General features: G+C 38.3%; 1 protein-coding gene across 13 annotated transcripts in view; it reads right to left on the bottom strand.

Moving 5' to 3' along the window:
- The window catches only part of LOC137132570 (partitioning defective 3 homolog B-like), a 200,800-nt gene that overhangs the window by 147,530 nt on the left and 31,705 nt on the right, over positions 1–21,565 (bottom strand). For 12 of the 13 annotated variants that reach the window (XM_067515274.1, XM_067515281.1, XM_067515277.1 and 9 more), the window contains exons 4-5: positions 9,355–9,508; positions 4,600–4,694 (exon numbers count right to left, since the gene is read on the bottom strand). In XM_067515274.1, the coding sequence (XP_067371375.1) occupies positions 4,600–4,694; positions 9,355–9,508 (249 nt within the window). Of the gene's footprint in view, positions 1–4,599; positions 4,695–9,354; positions 9,509–10,354; positions 10,374–21,565 lie in introns of those variants that run through there. The other variant, XM_067515280.1, reaches the window with a different exon arrangement.

Genomic DNA, 21,565 nt, shown 5'->3' with positions numbered 1-21,565 from the left:
AACTAAACCAGATTCTTTCTGGATTGAAATTAAATAAAGAGAAGGGACAAGGAGTAGGAAAAAAGAGAGAGACAAAGAACAGAGAATTACTGCAAGAAGAGGACTCTCTTCCCCTCATCGCTCTCCCCAAAAGGCCAAGTGACAATTTGAACAATTACCTGGAGCCATTACCTCTATCTGAACCAAGCTTGTTGAGAATAGACAGATATATGAGTGACTCTGTGTGTGTTTGAGGGAGACCGAGTATGTCAGTAGAAGAGTGAGGGTCAGTCAGGGGGCTATATGATGACCATAATGACAGATGGAGGAGAAGTGAGAAAAAACTGAAAGAGAATGTTTTTACTTACAGTAGTCGCAGAAGGCCTATGTACCACTTAAATTTGTTAGTTGTTGCTTGTGAGACAGAGAAGCATATACAGAGAGAATATGTGTGGCACTATCAAGACCATCAAGCTGACAGAAACATACAGTACATGGGGAAAACAGCAGTATCAAGAAAACACAAATTTTCTTTCCCAAAAGCATTTGTTTCATCTCCTGCCCTCTCTTGGACTTTCATGAACTGGGTTAATACAAAGCCAGCTGCAGCTTCAGTTTCAGGATTTACGGGCCTGACAAATGGTTCAGTAAGGGCAACTTTAAATATGTTCTGCATCTCTTTTGATGAGCATTCTAAGCAGCAGATTTACAGGAATTTGGTTGCTGTGATATGGCTACTTTGATAGTTTTCTCTATTTTGGACCTCCCTCAATAGGTAGGTCTATCAACATGCTTTGCATTTGGTCAGTGGTGAAAATTCATATGTAAATCACACACACAATTGCCGTATTATATTACAAGGCAAAATTGATGAGTTTCCGTCAGTGTTGGAAGACATTTAATACAGCATTATGTAAACCATTAACAATGTTCTGGCAGAAGCCTCAATGTGTGAAATGACTAAGTAGAGAAATCTCAGGAGCAAGCATACACTATAATAAAGAGAGAAGACAGAAGCCACAGCTAGTGTAGTTGAGATCATATACTGTATATGCATGCTAGCATGTTTTATTGACAAGTGCATCCTACCAAAAGCTAAACAGGTCATGATTCACCACCCTTTTCCTGCCATTTGGCATTTGATACCTGTTTTAATCAAGCAGGCATTTATAAACTATTGCTAAACTGCATTCCCAATTTGTGAACGCCTCTCTATGTGCCAGAGCACGTGTGCTGGCGGAGAGCGAACTGAATCAGTGCAGTTGAATGCTGTTACAATACGCTGCATATGAACATCCTGTAGGGCAACAAAACCACCAGTGTGTGTGTTTACATTAGTAAAAATCGGCAATACACATCAATTGAGTGTTTGGTGAGTTTGTCACGCTACAGGATAGCATTCATATGCACACACCAAGAAATTGGTGGTATCAGCACACTCTCTGCCTCTAGTGATGCATGGAGCTGCATTCATAAAGTGCTGTTTGCACTGCTGTTTATAACCACCACCTGGTGAAAGTGGTGGATGAATTACTCAAAAACTGTACTTAAGTACACCTGAATTAATCCAGGTAAACACAGTGGATGGTCGCACATAACCCAACTGCACACTAGCACATGTAGCTGCTTCCTTCAGAAGGAGGGGAACAAAAAACTATTTGGTCAATCAATAATATAAATGTATGAATAAGCAGGGACCAGCTCTGTCCCAGTTTTCATTCCAGTAACAGTAAGAACTCACATAGCTCTGCTTCACATCCACCCATTCTGTGTACACGAGAGGCAGGCGACGCCAAGTTCTTTTAAGAAAACGTTTGGAGCACTGGTCTTTATATTGTTCGATCGACTTTGACACCGCGTTCACCGATCTCATTTGAAGGCATATTTTACAACAGCTTCAGTAGCTTTATGTCTGGAAATCGACCATTAGTCCGGGGTTTTTCTTTAGCTGTGTGCGCTCCTGCACAGTGAATGCAGAACTCGGTAGACAGGCCAAACTCAGCAAAATACGCCAAAGAGAAAATTGCAGCAATCCAGGTCACTTTGAGTACTGCTGATAGGTCAAATACAGTAAGCCCTTTAATTAAGGCTATGGATGGAGAGACTAACAGCCTAACTGCACCTGCTTTAATAAATATACCGACTTATATACTGTGTTGCTTGTGATTGGTTTTCATTAAAAACAGTCTAAGTGGTATATTATGAAATATGTAAAATAACCTGATTGTAAAGTGTAACACAACTTTGATTAGAAATGTAGTGGAGTAGCAGTCAAAGTATCCATAATTAAATCTACTTAAGTAAAATACAGATACGTTAAAAATGTACTTAAGTACAGTAACGAAGTACTTAAAATAGATATTAGATTTATAAAGGCTAATGGCAGGGAAAACAGTTGAATAATGACCTGTTTTGCTTTCAATAACAGGCACGTTTTTGGGGTTTTTTTTTTGGTAAACTGTGTTTTGTGTTGCTTCAGGTTGCTAATCAAAAACAGATGTATAGAGTCATTGGGATTGGTTAAAATGCGTGTTTTAGTCTTGCAAGACAAGTTGTATTGTCACAAACACATTAGATACATTAAACACTGAGACTGGTCACCTTAGAGAACCAATCATGTTTCCCAAAAGAACTAATCCTTCCAAACAGGTTGTTCTATGGGGAATACAGCAAGGTTTAAAAAGGATGTTTGTCCAGTTAGTAATCTCCAGGGAAGTGGAATCACCACTCAAGAGTCCAATCAGGCGTGGAGATCGTTTAACCAGTCAACATGAGGGATTTGCTTTGTCCACATGTCTAAAGAGAATAACGAACTGTAACACTATGAAAACAAGAAAACAAAACTGCATCTCTGTTTATTGCCAAGCTCTCAGAAGTATATGCATGTCAGTATGCATGATTGTGTAATTTGACCAAATTAATAAAAAGAATTGTATTTGTGTAAAAAATGAAGCAGACCAATAATAACTAATTGGTGAGGAAGTTGGGGTAAATTAGGTAAAGAAAGACAGACCATAGAAGCCAAGAGGAGAGCACAGTGTTTGGGTATATACAAAGGGGCACAAAATGATAAATATGTGATATATCTATCTCCTTCTTCTTACCAGATGTGAAAGTGAACGCTCAGAAGAGGCAGTGATAATATCACAAACTGTAAACAGACATCAATCAGTAAATGACAGCTTAGTATCACTTCTGTCTGAGTTCCAATAAACATCCATGAAAAGCGTATCTGTCTGTATCTGTGGTAGCCACAAGGTACATATGCATGCAAACGTTTGGGTATTCAAGGTCAAAGTTCATTGTATGTTCATTTTGATGTGCTAAAGAGTAAATACAATCCGTAGAGCAAACAGCCACTAAAATGTCTACAAATGTAATGAACTGCTGCTTTTTATGTCATAAACTTACATTTTCGAAAATCGTAAAGGTGGTATATGCAAAAAATAGGTTGGCCATCCCATTATTGATTATTAAAACAGAAATGTAATCATTGATTAGTTAGATCTAATTCCAAATCCACGTGAGTTCTTCAAAGTAGAGAAGCAGATGAGTTACATAATTGAATACATAATCTTATACTTAAGAACATCAATGTGGGTCATGATGGTGCAAATATGGTCACATTGCCAACAATACTTGTTGTTGTTCTTTTCCCTTTTTGCAGTGGCTCTTACCAGCTTCTATTTTAACTATAACTAAAATCTGCATAGCCCAACATTCCTATTTTCACCCAGTTTAAAAACACCATAAAATCCTTATTTTAGCAAGATCACAGGAAACCAATGAACTAATTACATAGATAAGAAAAAGCCACACTCGGTAATATGCTTCTATCAAATATAGAAAATATAGTGGTAGCTGTCTTCATCAAACTCCGGTGGGTCTCTTTGTGGAAAACACCATTTTGTAACTTGCATCTACTTCTCATCCAAGTGCTACTTTGCATGTCAGTGGCAAAGTACATCAGTTTAACCGGTGTTATAATATGATAATTTACGAATATTACATGATGTCTGTCTTGTCACAGCTCCACTGAAGCTTAGATCATCAACTGTTACATGTACTTGACTGTATGTGGCTTTTGGAGCTTCTTTTTCTCCTGTTATCAAAGCTTATTGTAAACTTTAAGTTTTAAGTACTTTCTTGTAAAAAAAAAAAAAAAAATTAAGTGTTTATGCAGTTTTAAGTTTTTAGTGTCTTTTGCTATGCAAGCTCATACATGTTTAATCAACTTAATGAAATCAGTGCCAAAGCAGTACGACTTTAGATTCCTTGAAAAAAATGCTTTGTGTGTCCGGGTCATTTTATGAAACTCCTAGTTGCCCTAGTGCAAGCCTACTTGTTATTGATTGGCTCATTGGTCAGAGGGAACCCAGACCCCACCACCTTCTCTGCCCCCTTTCAATGCTCACTGATAACTAATGTGTACATTATGCACAAAAAAGCATAACACAAAAGCAAGTAAAAGCATACATGTTGTACAAGATTTACACCGAAGTGAAAGCAGGTTTGCAAAAGGTATGAACACGCTGTCTGGGTGTTCAAAATCCCACCACACACAGGTAATAACGCACACAATTCTCCACAGCAAACATAGTCAGGGCCTCAGGGACTTACCATCACAGTGTTGGCTTCATTGGGAGGGGGTTTGTTCTCTGTTGGCTGTGGACCTAACGCTGAATCGCTGCTGCTTCTCACCAGCAAGGGGGTGTCTGTAGAAACAGGACACACACAAAAATATGACAAGGTCATGTTGAGAATTTTTCTAATTTTCCTAGTCTTTAAAAACACCTAAATGTCAAATGTAAGGTGCATACCCTGCCAATATTCTTCTAGAGCAGCGAACCTACAACATTAATAAGAACCCACATTCTCAAATATTATTTATTTTTATGTTCTTTTTTGTTTTCAGCTGTCCACCCACCATTTCGTTATAGCGCCTGTCAAACTGTTAGTAAAACAAAGAAAAAGAGAAAAAAGGACCAGTGCAAAAATGTTAATAATAAAGATCATCTTTATCTCCAACTCATATAAATATACAGCAAGACTCTCTGTCTCTCTCTCTATGTCTCTTTCTCTCTGTCTCTCTCCTCTCTCTCTATGTCTCTATCTCTCTGTCTCTCCTCTCTCTCTGTCTGTCTGTCTCTCTCTGTCTCTCCTCTCTGTCTGTCTCTCTCTCTCCTCTCTCTCTCTATTTCTCTCTCTGTCTCTCTCTCTATATCTGTCTCTCTCTGTCTCTCCTCTCTCTGTCTGTCTCTCTGTCTCTCCTCTCTCCGTCTGTCCTTCTCTGTCTCTCTCTCTATATCTGTCTTTCTCTCTGTCTCTCCTCTCTCTCTCTATTTCTCTCTTTCTCTCTCTCTCAGTCTGTCTCTCTCTCTGACACACACACGCGAACCAAAATATTGTAATTGTCTTTAGTTTACTGATGCTATTTTGATGGAGTCACTGTTCCACAAACAACATTTCATTTTGTTTGGAGATACAGATCCTGAGGTACTCATGCCACAAACTACTGAGAGGAGCTTCAGTGTATTCTGGGTCCAAGTTTGATTTCAAAATTTTATAAAAAATAAATTTGTTTAATGGAAACACAGTGCTTTTCATAATATGGGTTAAAGAAAGAACATAAACTCAAAGAAAAAATCACAGAAGAAGAAACCACATATAGAATATATTTTTGTAAATGTAAACAAAGTTGTCAATCAAAACAGATTGTGCCTTAAGCAGCATATACCATAATTGTTAATGAACTCCACAAAAAAAAAATATATTTTTTATTTATTTAAGAAAACAGTGTTATTTGTGGAAAGGATACAAGTCAAATAAAAAAGAAAGCAAAAACAACAAAGAAGGCAGGAAAGTTTAAAAAAAAGCCCCATGTCAATGAAACATGGTCTCATTAGGTCTATAAAGAACAGATCCGAGAGCTAAAGTGTGCAAGAAGTTAATGCATGACCTCCCCCTAAATATCCCCTCAGTGAATGCACTGGCATTCATGCATCCAAATGGCCAATAATCAGCAGACTTGTGGATCTGTGTATGCATGTAGGTAGCATATAATGGTATCTTCACTCTTCACATCTCGTCAGTCCATTGCATAAAATTATCATTTGGTAGAAGCTGATGGATGAAACACATTAAACTGCTGTCTCTGCTGCTGCTGGAGCTTGGAGAAATAGTCAAGTAGGGAGGAAAGTCAACACAGCAGAAAGGCTATTCAAAAAAATAACATTTATAACTGCTGGTATTATTACAATCTATGGGGTACATTTCCAATACCTAAAATCTAGTGCCCCCATTCATAGAGTCCATCAATCTATATATATATATATGTCTCTCATGTTGGTTTCAACATTTCAATTGGTAACAGAATGGGAAAGTGGTTGGTGGGAACCCTATATGAGGGGTCTACTCAGAACACATGCTAAATGATATTTGTAAGGTCATATATTGATTGTCACAAAATGGACCCTTGATGCTCTTAAGACTGGCTGGGGGCTTATGGATTACATCAAACCTCTAATCAATACCTCTAGTCAAAGTAAGGAAATGAAAGAGTGATGTGAGTACAGAGGACAAACGCATTAAATATAAGTAGCACAGGAAGCAGATACTGTAGATAAAATCATTTAGGGAGAAAAAGAGAATCGGTGAGACATGATGATAAGTAAAACAAATACAAGATGCAATAAAAATTCTAAAAAGAAAAGTGCACAAAAAAACAGACCAAAAAAATAACTGTTAAAGCTTCTTAGTTTAAGACTGAAAAAGACCAATTGAAACACAAAGGCATAGAGAGGCTGGGAGGAGAGCAGATTGATTTCGAGTCTCACCGTACCACTGGCTTAAAGTTGCACACTGTGGCCTTGTGGTCCATGAATCACGTGTGTGACCAGCAGTGTCTCACATCAATTTAAATGTGCAGTGGATTGATGAGGAATTTATTTATTTTTTTGTCCTTTCTGCTTATCCCGTGAGTTCAGGGTCGCCACACAGCGGATCATTGTCCGCATGTTGATTTGGCAGTTTTTACACCAGATGCCCTTCCTGATGCAATTTTCCCCAATTTCTAACGGGCTTGGTGTCTTGGAGTGTCTTGCCCAGAGACACTTCGAAATATAGTTGGGACTGGGCATCGAACCACTGACCCTGTGGTGATTTTACTGTCTAGCAATTAATACTAAAGGACAACTCATATCAGTACTCTGTAATAGCAAATACTCAAATGTAAGTACTCGTAATTGTAATCAGTCTGAGAAAATGTTTTCTTAATAGGACAATTTGAGGTGAGTAACACAAGGGAAAGTGGTGTAGATAAAGTATTAGAAAAAGCAAAAATAAATAGGACAGCAGTGTTTCAGCACATAGACAATATACAAGGCCGGAATGCCCAAGTATATTTTCAAAGTCTCATCGTTTTCTGTGTGATATGGCTGCAGTACCCTACCAGTGCAGTGTGTTTAACTCTCAAGCAGGCTCCTAAAATCCAACCTGCAGTGTTTCTATTCAGCCAGCAGGCGTCACAAAGTCTCATCCTCACTTGATGTCACTCCAGCTGGTGTTTTTTTTTCTGCATCAGTTCAGCTACACTGATTAGTTTCTGCGCATTATACCTGCGCACCTTTAAGTGGAAGGATTTAGTAATTACTTGCTTAGCAACCAATGGAGAATTAAGGACATCGCTGACCTGGCTAATGAATAGCACATGAATTTCTATAACACCACCACATGGTTCATATATTCTTCAAGTTATGGCATTGACCCCAACCCACAGTCACCACTGCAAGTATAATCATATTCTGTAGGAAACATATTGAGATAGTGTAAAGGCAGAAACAATGAACATGGAGAAAGAATCATTTTGAAACAGTGAGATACAATTGGTTTGAATAGTGATGCAGAATATTTGACAATGACAGAGCCCTAACTCTGACCTTCTCTCACTTACAATGACAGTCTCCAGTGTTCTGTTACCTCTAATCTCCCATGACAGTTACACATTCACACTAACGTCTGCTGACACGTGACTATACTAAAACAGACTAAACTTCCTTTCTTCAAAGTATTTGGGTAATACAGTTAGTGCCTCTTTACAATTTAAGATAAATATCAAATCAGGTTTTACTTTGTAAGTAACAGCAGCTGTAAGAAAAATACATGGCTATATCGATATATGGATATATATATGGACAGCTGCCTGAAATGAATAATCAAGAGTGTAAAAAACAAATGTGGTTTAGTTTAATGTAGAATCATGTGATGAGCTGACAGCAGGAGTTAACTTATATTTATGTTCACACAATTCATCACATGATTTTTGTTGAGGCCAAATTAAATCTGGACAAGTTATTTTGACAACTATAAGCCCTCTCCTGCTCACAGCACCTCTACTAAACAGGCACTTGACTTGAAATAAGGCAGAGACAGATGAAAGAAGGGAGAGAAAAAGAAAGGAGAAAAAGAAAGGGGGGGATGTAGAGACAAAATGTCAAGTAGATAGGTCTGATCAAGGTAACAGTAACCAGACACATCAGTTTTTGCTCTGTAGCCTAAATTAACATATATACTTCCTGTCTTCTCTATTTTCTCCATGTCCTCTTTTTAATCTCAGAAAGTGCAGCCAACACTTCAAGCTTTATACCTATGAAGTACAACTATTATTTGTTATTTTCTTGATTCTTGATTTTCAGCTTACTGATATTTAATTATAACCATCTAGCCATTCTTCCAAAATGACTGAAGGACTGCGTTGTCTTATCCTGGCATATTTAATCACACTGAACCTGTTTCTTGTTTAACATCAGTTATGGCATTGACCCATATATGCATAGACCTTTAGGGTATACAAGTCTTTAGGGGACAAGTCCCAGAAGACCTTTTACTTTGTTAAAACTCTTTCGAAAAAGCATTTGGTCTTTGAGAGCTAGCCAGGTCAGACACAGAACACGTGTGGCTGCCAACATTAATATGAATAGGCATGTCTTTAAAAGGCACAATACTTGCTCTTATGGAAAATTGTGTCCTGATGACAAGTATCAGAGTCTCACTCATATTACCTTTTTCCTGTGAAGAGCAGATAGCTACTAACCAGAGGATGAAGGTTATGTCATGCCAAAGATGCACAATGGTTTGCCAATATTATTATTTACACATTAACATTAGTAGTTACAATTCAGAATGTTTTTTTTATGCTTTAGTTTTAAAATAAAAAATACAAAAAGTATATTCTACAACAAAGTTATAAGAAAAGTATATAGTTCGGAGAAAAACAATAAACAGAAACAACCAGATTTCAACATTTAAACTTCTAAATTTCAAGACAGTAGCTGTAGCTTTCATAAATAAAAAAAAATTAATTGAAATATTACTTACTAGACTTCAGGGCTGAGGAATTGACTTCAATCTCTCCTCCTGTGATTGGTTGGAAGCCCGAGAGCTCAGATTGATAGAGGTCAGGGCTGGGGGCTAAGCTTGCGTTCGCTGTACCCCTCTGCTGGGCTTCCTGCTCCTCATACACCGCCATCAGCTAAAAAAAAAAAAAACACAATGTAATTGGTTATTCTTACCTTCTACTATTCTTTTCATCCATTATGTGCACACTATTCGATCAGAGAGGGCAGAAGTTTTCAGGTAAAAGATTCTTATGTAACTCCACTCACAGTCACTCCAGGTTTTCCATTTGCTACCCCCTAGTCATTCTGAACTCACACTGACAGAAAGGCTACTCCAGTTCACTTTACAGCCAGTGTGCAAATTGCAGTCACTCACTTGGATTAAAAAACAAGAAGCAAAATTTTGAAGCAGGATGAATACATGGAAAGTCAAGGGAAAAATTCTATAAATGCTAAAAATGCTAAATACTATAGGATAAAAAATTCAATGAGCCAAGAAGCACAACTGGAGACTGCCAGGAGTTTTTAACTTGAAATTACTATGTACAATAATTCTCAGTTTTCTGCAGTTGTTAAATAAAGCAAACACAAACTGCAGAAACATTGTTATCAGACAATTGTGTGTGGTTGTGTATAAACATGCACACAACTTGTGTTACCTTGTGGATGAGGACACTATACAAGACGTGTAAGGAGCCCAGCATTCCTGTGACAGAGGATGTGTCTACTGATTAACAGCTGACTCCATCCATGTCTCCCCCTTCTCTGCGTGGTACCCTGCTAACTCTAACAGTGTTATATAGCGGATTCCCTGTCTATTGAGTATTGCACTGAGTGTGCGTTTAGCCTAACATAGCACTCAACACAGTATTCTAGGGGGCTCCATGCAAACGCTGAATGGAGCTATGTGGGCATACAGTATATGTATGTGTGGGCCCAGTGTGCCTATAGTGGCAAAGTGTAAAGAAAAGGGACTTTACCAGCAAAGCCAGAGGCTTCCTGCTGTACTGGGACCCCCAGTACCATATGACGCTGCTCGAACTAACACACACTCAGCTGTGAGGTACTGCACTATGTCGGCTGTCTCTTCTGCAAGTGAATGCAAAAGTAATTAAGCCAACGCTGAATACAATTCTAATACACAAACCATTTTGGACTAAAAGCAGTTGAAGTCAGGCAATGGAACCTATTTTAACAGCCATCTGAAAATGAAAGCAGATTTTTACTTTTATTTTTTACAAATTAAAAACACTAAAACAACAAGAAAAGCATGATACCTATTGTGAGAGAGTTCGTTCAAAGGATAACTTTTATTTTCTATTTTAAATAAATCCTCCACAATTACCATACAAACACTGCAGCCAACATTGAATCTTGTCACCCAGCCATCTGATTGGGTTATTTGTCTGAACCACAGACCTCCATAGTTTTTAAAAAATACTTAAAAACAAATCAGAGACACAGTATGCATACAGAACATACAGTATATTCACCAGCCACTTTATTAGGTACACCTGATCAATTGCTCATTACCAGAAACATCCCCTCTTTTTTTAACAACTGTCTGTAAATGTCCGGGAAGTGAGGAGACCAGTTTCTAGAATTTTAGAAGAGGAATGTTGTCCCATTCTTCTCTGATGGAGGATTCTAGCTGCTCAACAGTCCTGGGCCTTTGTTGACGGATTTTTCATTTTGTAATGCCCCAAATGCTTTCCAATAATGAAAGGTCTTGACTGCAGACTGGCCAGTTCAGCACCCGGACTCTTCTCCTGTGAAGTCATGCTGGTGTGATAGATGCAGTATGTGCTTTAGCATTGTCTTGTAAGGTCTTCCCTGAAAGAGACATTGTGTAGATGGTTGCTTATGTTGCTCTAAAACCTCTATGTACTTTTCACCACCATCAAATGTTCTTCCATTTGTTTTAGATTTGTGGCAATTACATTTCCAGCCTTTTATTGCCTCTGTTCTAACTTTTTGTCAAGTGCCTTATGTGTTGCTGCCATCTAATTCAAAATGAGCTAATCTATCTGCCTAACTTTTTTGGAAATGGGGTTGTAGAATACAGTGTGCACTGTGGCTTGTTGTGTAGGAGGCTTAACTTTACTTTAACTACTTAACTTATGGTCAAACATTTTTTTTTATTATTATATTTGTCTGGATGTGGATATTTTATAGTATAAGTGCCCTTTTAAGAATAATGCAAAACAATATCAAGTTTTTCTGCACAATATTGTATTTTTTTTACCATCTTTGCTTTCAAACTGGACCAGTGCCATAAGTTTGTCACATACTCATGCTCTGTCACATTCTGCACTTCTGTCTGACATGCATCTTTTTTATTGTTCTGCTCAATTCTTCTTCTAATATCAAAGCTGATATTGTTGCTATTTTCTTTAAATTTAGCAGTTTAGCAACTTTTTTCCCTCACTACATCTTCATTATAAAGTAAATTACACAACTCATGCTTATGCGTGCATTATAAAGCCATGGTATAGTTAATCATCCAAGGCTTTCCATTTGATGATGATTAGCTAGTGCCTGTCAAGCTGTGTAAATCTGCATAAGTGAGGGACAGCAGTCATAAAAAAAGCTTACATTCTTAGCTAGATTCAATAAATATGTGTGTTAGAGAAAGTCAGAAGATAACTAATAGCCTTAAGAAACACACACACAAATACGCAAGTGAATGAGAATCTTTAAAAAGAAGACAATTTTAATGAAGCCTTGTAGAGTCTCTTAAAAAGCAGAGGTGGGAAGAAAAGAAAGTCAAATGAGAGAGGGGAGGACTCGGCCTCTGTTTTCTCTGATAGAAGACTCAACGACCTGTTAAACAAAATATATATCTGTGTAAGTGTATGTGTGTGTGTGTGTGTGTGTGTGTGTGTAGGGGGGTACATTGTGCACAGAGTGAAAGCACTGGGACCAACACAGAAATGGGCATGGAGCATGTGTGAGAGAAGCTGACAGAGAATTATAACCATTTAATAGAGGGAAGTGACAGATGTGTTATACTGTAAAAGCATTTGGAATGTCAGAGTGAGAGCAGAAAGCAAACCTTAAAGTTGAGACTGTCTAAGAGTGTCACAGTGTCAAGCACTGGTGCCATGATGAGTCTTTTTTCAGCAAAACGGAAATGTTAGATGCTGTCAACTCTACCTCTATTCATCTCACTCCACAATTATTTTTTTCTGGCCTCAAGACTAGTTGCCCTGTAAGCTTAAAAGGCACAGTAGATGCTTCAGCAATTGCCCCATTTATTCAGACTTTCTATAATGCATTGGTGCAATGTGTTTTTTCATTCTGCTTATATTTTTAACATTTAGCCTTTTCATTGGATATCCTATCAATAACCTTGACAGAAAAAGATGGTAGTGAACTTGTTTTCTTGTTGTTTTCTTTTAATTTTCAGCTTACTGTCAAAACACAAATTTTACTTTGATCATGTTGATGACAACTTCTGTACATATGCCTTCATCAAATTTTTCCTGGTTCAGAACTACACACTGATGTTCTAGATGTATTGAACTCATAAGAATAAAATTGGGACATTATGAAACTGAGATCAGTGTCTTAATAAAGAAGTCATTTCACTTTGACACAGGATTGTCTATCAGAGTAATGCCTCCAACATTATATAAACTTTCTAGGGCTCAAAGCCGTGGTATCTTATATTGTATTTAATTATTCACATTTTATTGTATTTTAATTTTAGATAATAGTTTGGAAACACTGTGTAAAGTTTCCATTAAGGTTGTCTTCCTCCAGTAACTAGCACAGATGAGCAGAACAACAGCTAGCAATAGCTAGACTAATAGTCATCATTGCCACCATAAGCCCTCCTCCATTTCCAAGTAACAGGCTGTGAATACTTTCAGTCAGGACTATAAGCATGTCAGTGAGCGTGTTTACATCGACTTTAAGTTACCAGGTTGTAGTCGGCTTTCTCGGAAAAGTTGATTTCTTAATGTCACGTAAACAGGAAGGCCTGTTTCCAAAATCAGGTAAATGGATTAGCTAAATCTGGTTTCTCCAGTTAGATTTCAGTCAGAGACTGCAAACTTCTTTGCCATGTATATGTGTAAAAAATGCTGCAGACAGGAATGCAGCTGAGTGAAAGAATGAATGAAATTAGAAATCATTCACTTTTATTTTAATTTCTGCCTAAAAATGTAACTATTACAAATTGCCACGTAGAAGTCTAAATAAGTAGTTTTCCACCGTGGGTTATTTAAATTCAGACTCCCCACTCCCCTTTCTTTCCCCTGTGGTACCACTCTGCTGTGACACAAACACACACACTAAAAAGAAAAGTCAGAAAACAGTATATTTTTGTTCACTATACAATTAAACTCATCTGTGGGCCAGGCTTCAAAATATGTCAGAGGTGGAGGAGAATCAGGTTACTCTACTGCTACATGTCTAATGATGTTCTGGTTCATGAAGCTACCAATGCACAGCTGCAATTTTCTTACTGATAGTTACAGTTCTTTGGGCTTCCAGTCTGTTAAGACCATGTGAAATCAGTTGCCCCTCCTCCAGAGAGACAGAGAGAGAGAGAGAGAGAGAGAGACAGAGTGGTCGAGCAGGGGAGAGTTTGAATGAAGAGAGCAAGCAGTGGTAACAAGAAGCAGTAAATCAGAGAAATACAACAATTTTTTTCTGATGGTTTTGCTACATTCTAAACCACAAATGAACACAAACATACCTCCACCTCTCTGCTCAGCTGCTGTGTGTGTGGGTGTAGCCCACAGTCAAACATATACACAGAGCAGAAACTGGATTCATGTAGCATTAATGTTTACAATCCAGACCACTGACAGAAAAAGAAAGAGGTACAGTACAATACACTGAGGGTATTTGATTTGACAGAAAGTTCAGATCTTTACACTCTCTGCATTATCCTAACACTATCACTGCTCCACCTGTGGATGTTGTTTAGGGTCAGTAACATGACAGGTCTGATGTTATTATGTCATCATGGGGGATTGACATTCGACTACAGTGTCAGTGATTCGATCCCTGATCCCTGGTATATGTCAAAGCATCGCTGGGCAAGACACTGAAGCCCCAACAGCCCATTCCCATCCCCAGTAGTGCAGTGCCAGTCCCAAACCAGGTAGAAATTGGGGAGGGCTGCATAAGGAAGGGCATCCGGTGTAAAATCTGTGCCAAATCAACATGCTGACAATGGTCCGCTGTGGCGACCCTGAACTCACGGAATAAGCCAAAAGGACAAAAAAATAAATAAAATTGATAAATCATGGGGGATTGACATTCAGTTGAGAATCCACATAAAATATGTCAGTCATGCAGCAGTTTATGGCTACTCCATCTGTATAAGTTGTAAACCCAGACTACAGATTATATTAATGTGGCAGATTTTTACTGTTTACCTCATTTTCTTGTTTTTCATGACCTGTGATCAGTATTTATCACACTGTAGCATTTCTGCCTTCTCAATCGACAAAAATATACAGATACCACATTTTAGAAAATTAGAGAATATATCATTATTAGCTCTCATGTTTATGTTTGTGTTATGTTTTGTATGCTAATACAAATATAATGACTGCACAAATCCCGCATTATTGTATTTATTTTTTAAAAGGGCTAGATTTTCCACTTTGGCTAAGTAAAAAATCTCAGACACTAAAAAGCTTAATGTCAAGCCCTGAGTACTATGCAAAAATCTCAGGCTATCTTTTTTAATGTGGTTTGATTTCAAATTGATTTGAACAAATTACAGGTCAATTCACAGGCTGTGGCAGAGCCTAAACAGAGAAGCCAACGTGTTTCAGAGCAGAGAGAGGAAGTGCTGAGCAGAACTGCTTCCAAGTCTCACATTACATTATTCCTTTAAGAACCCCCCCTGACAAAAAACAAATAACAAAAAAAAAATTAAAATAAAATCAAGATTTGTTAAGTGCACTTGGAGGTCACACAAAATAATGACTTTTACCAGCAGGAGACGTTAATGTTGTGTACATATTTTCTGGTTATATCTTAACATTTAGTAGAAGAAAGATCCTTGATTTCTTGCTTGTTGAATTGTTAAATTCCATGACAGTTTTTGAATAGTGCCGATAGGCCAAGTTAAACTCAGAGTTATGATAAATGGTTCACATGTGTTTAGTTGTGCATATTAAGATAAATCTAGCTTAAGTTTTTTATTTTGCTGGAACACAAAGTCCCCCTGTGACAAATCTGCTGAAGGAACGTTACTTACATTTATTACACAGGTGAGGTTGTGATGAAAAAAAGACACCAAATATTAGCATGGTAAAAGATGAAGGTTAAAGATAATGGCAAAATCAAAAGTATTCGAAAACAACCAGATATACCCTTCTAATGGTTAATAAACAGGCAGAGGAATAAATATATATTTTCAATGCAGTCTTGCTAAAACAGCACAGCTGAAGGTAGCTTCAGACCTGTAGGTGTAGGTGCTAAAAAGTGAAGTTAGGCTGCTCATTTTATTAAAATTAAAAGAGCACATGAAATTGAGATAGGTAAATTAAGAGAAGTTCAGGATTTAAGTGCATAATGGGCAACAGTACACACACATACACACACTCACACACACACACACACACACACACACACTACATTAGCATTTTTCACATCATACCTTTTTAAATCCGGTCGATTAGGGCCTAATTGATTAGTTTGGGGTAGATCAATAAAATGCTACAATCAGCTTAATGTATGAGCAAATACACAAGGTGCGCACACACACACACACACACACACACACACACACACACACACACACACATACAGAACAATCTGTAAATGTGCTTAAACTATCTCTATACCACTGAGTTTTGATTGCACTTATGACCATTTATCATTAAAAAAATCTATGATGTTCAAGTTTGGAACAAGTACTTAGGTACCTTTGCAGTCATCATATTCTTTAACAGTAACCACTTCATTACCACGGCCCTCACAACAAATCAACGGCACATGTCCATCGTGTGTAAAATGTCTATGCATGCACGTCTGCTAATAGTCAAGACATGCTGTGTCATGCAGATTACTTTATAGGCCGGATACAATTTATTTTACTCACTTGATTTTAGGTGTGCCATTAAAAGTCCGAGGAAAAGGAAGACATACTGAAAGACAATTATCTTTTTTTAAAAAGTCAGAGCATAAGCAAAAGAATATTACTAATTAACTTCAATGATTGGAATACAACAATGAAATAAGGATAATAAATGTATCTTCCAAATGCAATACCACTCTTACTTCGACATCTGTTGTTCAAAAGAGACCAGGTTTGATTACTCAGTGAGACACGCACATACATACACGAATACAATGACAGTGGATAGACTGAATAGACTGACAGCACCACCTAGCTCTACACAACAAAAACTACACCCTAAGTGCCTCTTGAAGCCACGGCCAGTGAATTATCATTTGATTTTAGTCATTTTATCTAAAGGAACACTTTTATCTAAGGAAATGTGGAGGAAGTGAGTAATACACACCAGGAGCAAGTTGGGGTGCATCTTGCTCCATCTAGCACCTCAAGCCCACATTTCCAGGTGCTGCCAACACTGCGAGTGGTCAACCCACTCATCTCTTCTGCCACAGCCACCCTACAGTGAACTCGAATGTTTTAAACTAATCCATTTTTTTAATGATTTGTGTTTCTGAACTATGGTCCTACACTTCAGAGGCCTAGTAAACCGCTTTCTATAACCATGTCGTCATTCCCTCTCTGCCCTTTTGATGTACTGCCCAAAGAGAAAAAAGTGACATTTTTATGTGTTATGACATAACTTGATGCTCTTTGTGCTGCATCCATAATAGGAATCAGAACAGGGCTGCTAATGTGGTAAGATGAGGTCACTCGAGCAGACATACTGGCACTGTGCATAGCCAGCATGAAAAGTAAGTTTTTAAAAGCCCTACACATCCCCGTGTGATGCCCATAAAAATAACTGTTAAGATCACAAAGAGAATTTGAATGAACCCTAAGGCAAGTCAGCTCCTCTATGCTAGGCTATGTACAAGTTAGCCTTTTTTTGTCTTTCATCAGCAAATATTCCTGCTTAGCCCTGTTTTTCCCTGTGGCTTCACTTTGCCCTCTCTCCTGCTTCCACTCATTTCCCCCTCCCTTCTCTTGGCTTTCCTCCTCTCCGGTTGCCTCATTTCTTCATCATTTACTTCCTCTCATTTACCATGCCTCCTCTGTTTTCTTCTTTTTCTCTTGTCCCGGTTTTCTACCCTACTCTTTCTTTCTTTGCTTTTTTTTTAATCTATCCCCACAGCTGTGTCTTTTTCCCCTGTGAATAATGGTTCCTCGCAAATCAATTGATGTAACTTATGACATTCTGGCACGTTCCTTATTGGATACAACTGAGAAGCACAAACGAGATTATCGATTAACACAGGAATCTGATCAAGTCCACGTGCACTTGTTCAATCTGGACACTAATTAATTAAACCTAGTATCACTTTCTCTTTTGCTTTATTATTTTTTAATCCCTGCATTTCATACAGAGAGGGTGAGAGAATCAACAGATTTAAATACAAATGTAAAAATGCACTTAAGAGATGCACATACACTATACAATGCATAAAAGAGTTGATACACGCTTCTAACTATGACCTCTCCCCAGCAACTTGTCCAATGCCATGGTAATCAATAATCTGGGTAGAGGTGTTTCCGTATGGAGAATATAAATGTACAAAATTCACAGACTCAGCTGTTTCAGGTTGGTGCGTGTGTGTGTGCTGACCTTTAATCAATCTCCAGTCATCTTTCCTCTCTGTATATAAGGACAGTTGTAAAGAAAGGCAGCGAGCAGGATAAAAAATGCATATAGAAACACAATTTACAGATACAATATTTAGCAAGAGAACACAATTTCAGCTGTCAACAGCAGAGCAGCTTCCACTAGTATCAGCAGTACAACTGTTTAGTGACTTTTTGAACTTCAGACAGACAGAACTTCAGTGTCGGCTTGCCAAAAAATAATGACAAAATCTGTTTTCCTCAGACATACAGATGGTGTGTGTGGTTGTCAGCATTCATATTTGTATGTGTGTAAAAACTGTGTTCTTATCTCTGTATTCATAGATACACATTTCTGCCTGTGCATGAGGAAGAATACTGGTGTTTATGAACATGCATGTGGGTTAACCATCCACCACTGCTTTCCTGAGGCTGTGTGTAGACCAATCTTGGCCATATGGAACAGCATTATGGATACACACAGTGGCACAGATGGACACATTCTGTGCACGCCATATTCTCAAATGATCCTCTAGTAGCAGTTTGAATGGCAGCACTCATAAACCAAAGGTGCCTATTAACCAGAGGAAACTGCACAGGCTCCACCCTCTGCTAAGAAGGGAGCAAATTAGTCATTTTGAATCATATCAGTGCTTTAATGTGGACATACACTCACTTTATTAACTTTATTAGGTACACCTGTACAATCTAATGCAATCCAATATAGCAGCTCTGCAAATTCTACTTTAACAATGTTATAATGTCTTAGTTTTTCAGTTGAAACTGTCAGAAAGGTGATAATTCTACTCTCTGTTTAATACTGAGGTCAAAGTGGGTGGTGAAGTTGTACTGAAATGCATTATATTAAGAGAACCACTTTGTCTGTTCACATCGTGGCAACTGGTAAAGTGTCTCTCTCTTTTTTTTTTAATTCATGGCATAGATGGGCACTGGACACTGTTTCCCACAGCATCATTTATCTCTCATGTTGTGCCTCCTGTGCACACTGATCGCTCGCTTACTTTTAGCATAAGAACACTTCTGATTCAGACACTATTCTGCTCTGTGTGTCATGTGTGAGAGGACAACCTCAGACATTGTCCGGAGGTCTTATGTGAAAGAGCTTTCATATTTTTCATTCTTTTCAAACTTCCCCCAGAGAATAATGTCTAGGTTTTATATTTTATTCCTGATATTTGGCCCAGAAGTACTGTTCAGTGGCAACTCTCATCTGTAAGGTTTCTTCAGTTCTGACCAACTGGCTGAGCAAAGAAAAGTCTTTAAACTCTGTGTTGCCATTAAGTCATTGTCACTTTGAAGGGTCACTTGAGGGTTGTTGTCCTGCCCCTCTTTCATGTGTGTTGTTGGAGTGACATTCTTTAGACCAGGGGTCTTCAACACATTGACAACCGGTAGCTAGTGACCAGTCTCCAAGTAGCTCCCCAAAGGGTTAATGAATCCTACAAAAATGTGAAAACTTGATTAGTCAAATTTGTGTGGTGAGTGGTCACTCAGCAAACCAACCAATCAAATTCAATGTGTTTCGCCATCTTCTTAAACAAAAGCATTATTTGACAATTAGTTTTCAATTACACAGTGCGCTGCTGTCAAGCTTGATGAGCAAGTGGTGATCAGTGTTGCCAACTTAGTGACTGTATCACTATATTTAGTGAGTATTCAGATCCCTCTGGTGACTCTTTTTCAAAAAGTGACTCGCGACAAATCTAGAGACTATTTTGGAGACTTTTGGAGACTCGTGTATTGTTCTCAGTCTTCTCAACAAGCAGCGGCGTGCTGCCGTAGGCTCCTCCGATATCTCAAAGCACTCTGAGGCTGCCCAGTCCTGGCACAGCAGCCCCTTCCAGCTGCAGCAAGAGCAGGAGATGTTCACCCCTCCACCGCATCCAGACTGCAAATGAAATGATTGGTGCATGCACGGCTTGGTGTTGGTTGGTAGTACCAACACAAGCATGTCTGTATGCAAGAAATGCATACAGACACACTTAATGCAAAAATACATACAAAAATATTTTTTGTGATGTTTTAATGCAAAATGTGAATTGTGGTTTAGTTTCTCCAGTGTACAAATTTCTACATTCCACGCTGCTTTGGGCCAGATATACTACATTGCTTTGCTTATGTCTGGATGGGTTGTCATGGGGTGGACCAGTTTCTTCCTGAGTGTGTTGCTGGGTTTGAAAAGTACAAGGATGTGGTGTTTAGTGAAGATTCTCCAGGGTTTCTCAGAAACTCTATCAGTGTCCTTGTCACACCTGTCTGTTGGATTTGTAGATTTAACAAAGGTTCAGTTTGAGTAGCCACAGGTTTGGATTGTTTCGTCCATGTGATTGTGTTCCTTCTCCTTTCCCTCAACCACTGAACATGTTGGTGTGAACACGTTTCTGAAAAAGAATTCCTGAATTCGCTTTTCTATGTAGAAGCTGGACATAATCGGGGACAATGGTGAACCTGTAGTCAGGTAGAAGTTAGGTAGGATACATATGTGATCAAGACTGAGGTTGATTCTGTTGGACAAGGTGCTGTCTCGTAGAAATGTTTCCTCACAGTCTTTACTGCCTCAGAGGTGGGAGTGCATGTGAAAAGTGAGGTGATAAGACCTCTTCAAGAACTACAAACAAGTCCAGTTTCCACTGAACAGCACTTCTTGGATAACCGTGACCTGAATGAGAGCTATTTGGAATTAAATGGAGGTTTCTGATAGCTGGGTACCTATGAAAACAGAAAGGCTGTTGAGCTAATATGTAAGCTTAATATGTGTTTCTCGCATGTCACATCTTCATCGCAATATCACACAGGACTAATACATAATCATCAGTTAGTTGGTCTCAGTGGTGTGTAAATGGTGTGCGAGTATTTCTTCAAGACTCTCTTGTCACAGCTCAATGGGACTTAGTCTATTAGACAACTTTTTCCCTAAATGTATGTGTGATATTAGGCACTTCTGCTTCTGCTGTAAAGCTCAGAGTAAACTAAATCTTTTAGCTATCAGCTTCTCATTTTTAACAAGTGATGATAGTTGTTAATGCAAGTCAATGTCAACTGGTGAGACTAACTGTCGCTAGCCAATGTTAGTTCACTGAAATTAACTAGTGCGGGATAAAACTGCTGTTGTGCATGTGTGTGGCTACTACTAAATCAGTGGAAACAAGTCATCACCATTGTCAGTAAGTCCTGAGATTCTTTAGGAGGTAAGCAGGCATCACTGAGTTAAGTGAGAAGACTCCTCTAGTAAAACCATCAGCTGATCTCCCACTTTTATTCTTATGAATTAAATTAGGTCTGAACCAGACCTTCAGTACTTAGAGCAATAAGGTGTTGGAAAATGTGATGTTTCAAAGTCAGTTGACTGTTAATCTGAAAACACATTTAATCAACATTTATATTTTCTGCAGCTGTCTAGCCTGTATGTATTCAGTATATA

Source organism: Channa argus, chromosome 9, assembly GCF_033026475.1.
Source record: "Channa argus isolate prfri chromosome 9, Channa argus male v1.0, whole genome shotgun sequence".
NCBI lineage: Eukaryota > Metazoa > Chordata > Actinopteri > Anabantiformes > Channidae > Channa > Channa argus.
The sequence above is the reverse complement of the archived record's forward strand: the minus strand, read 5'-3'. Positions and strand labels throughout refer to the sequence as shown.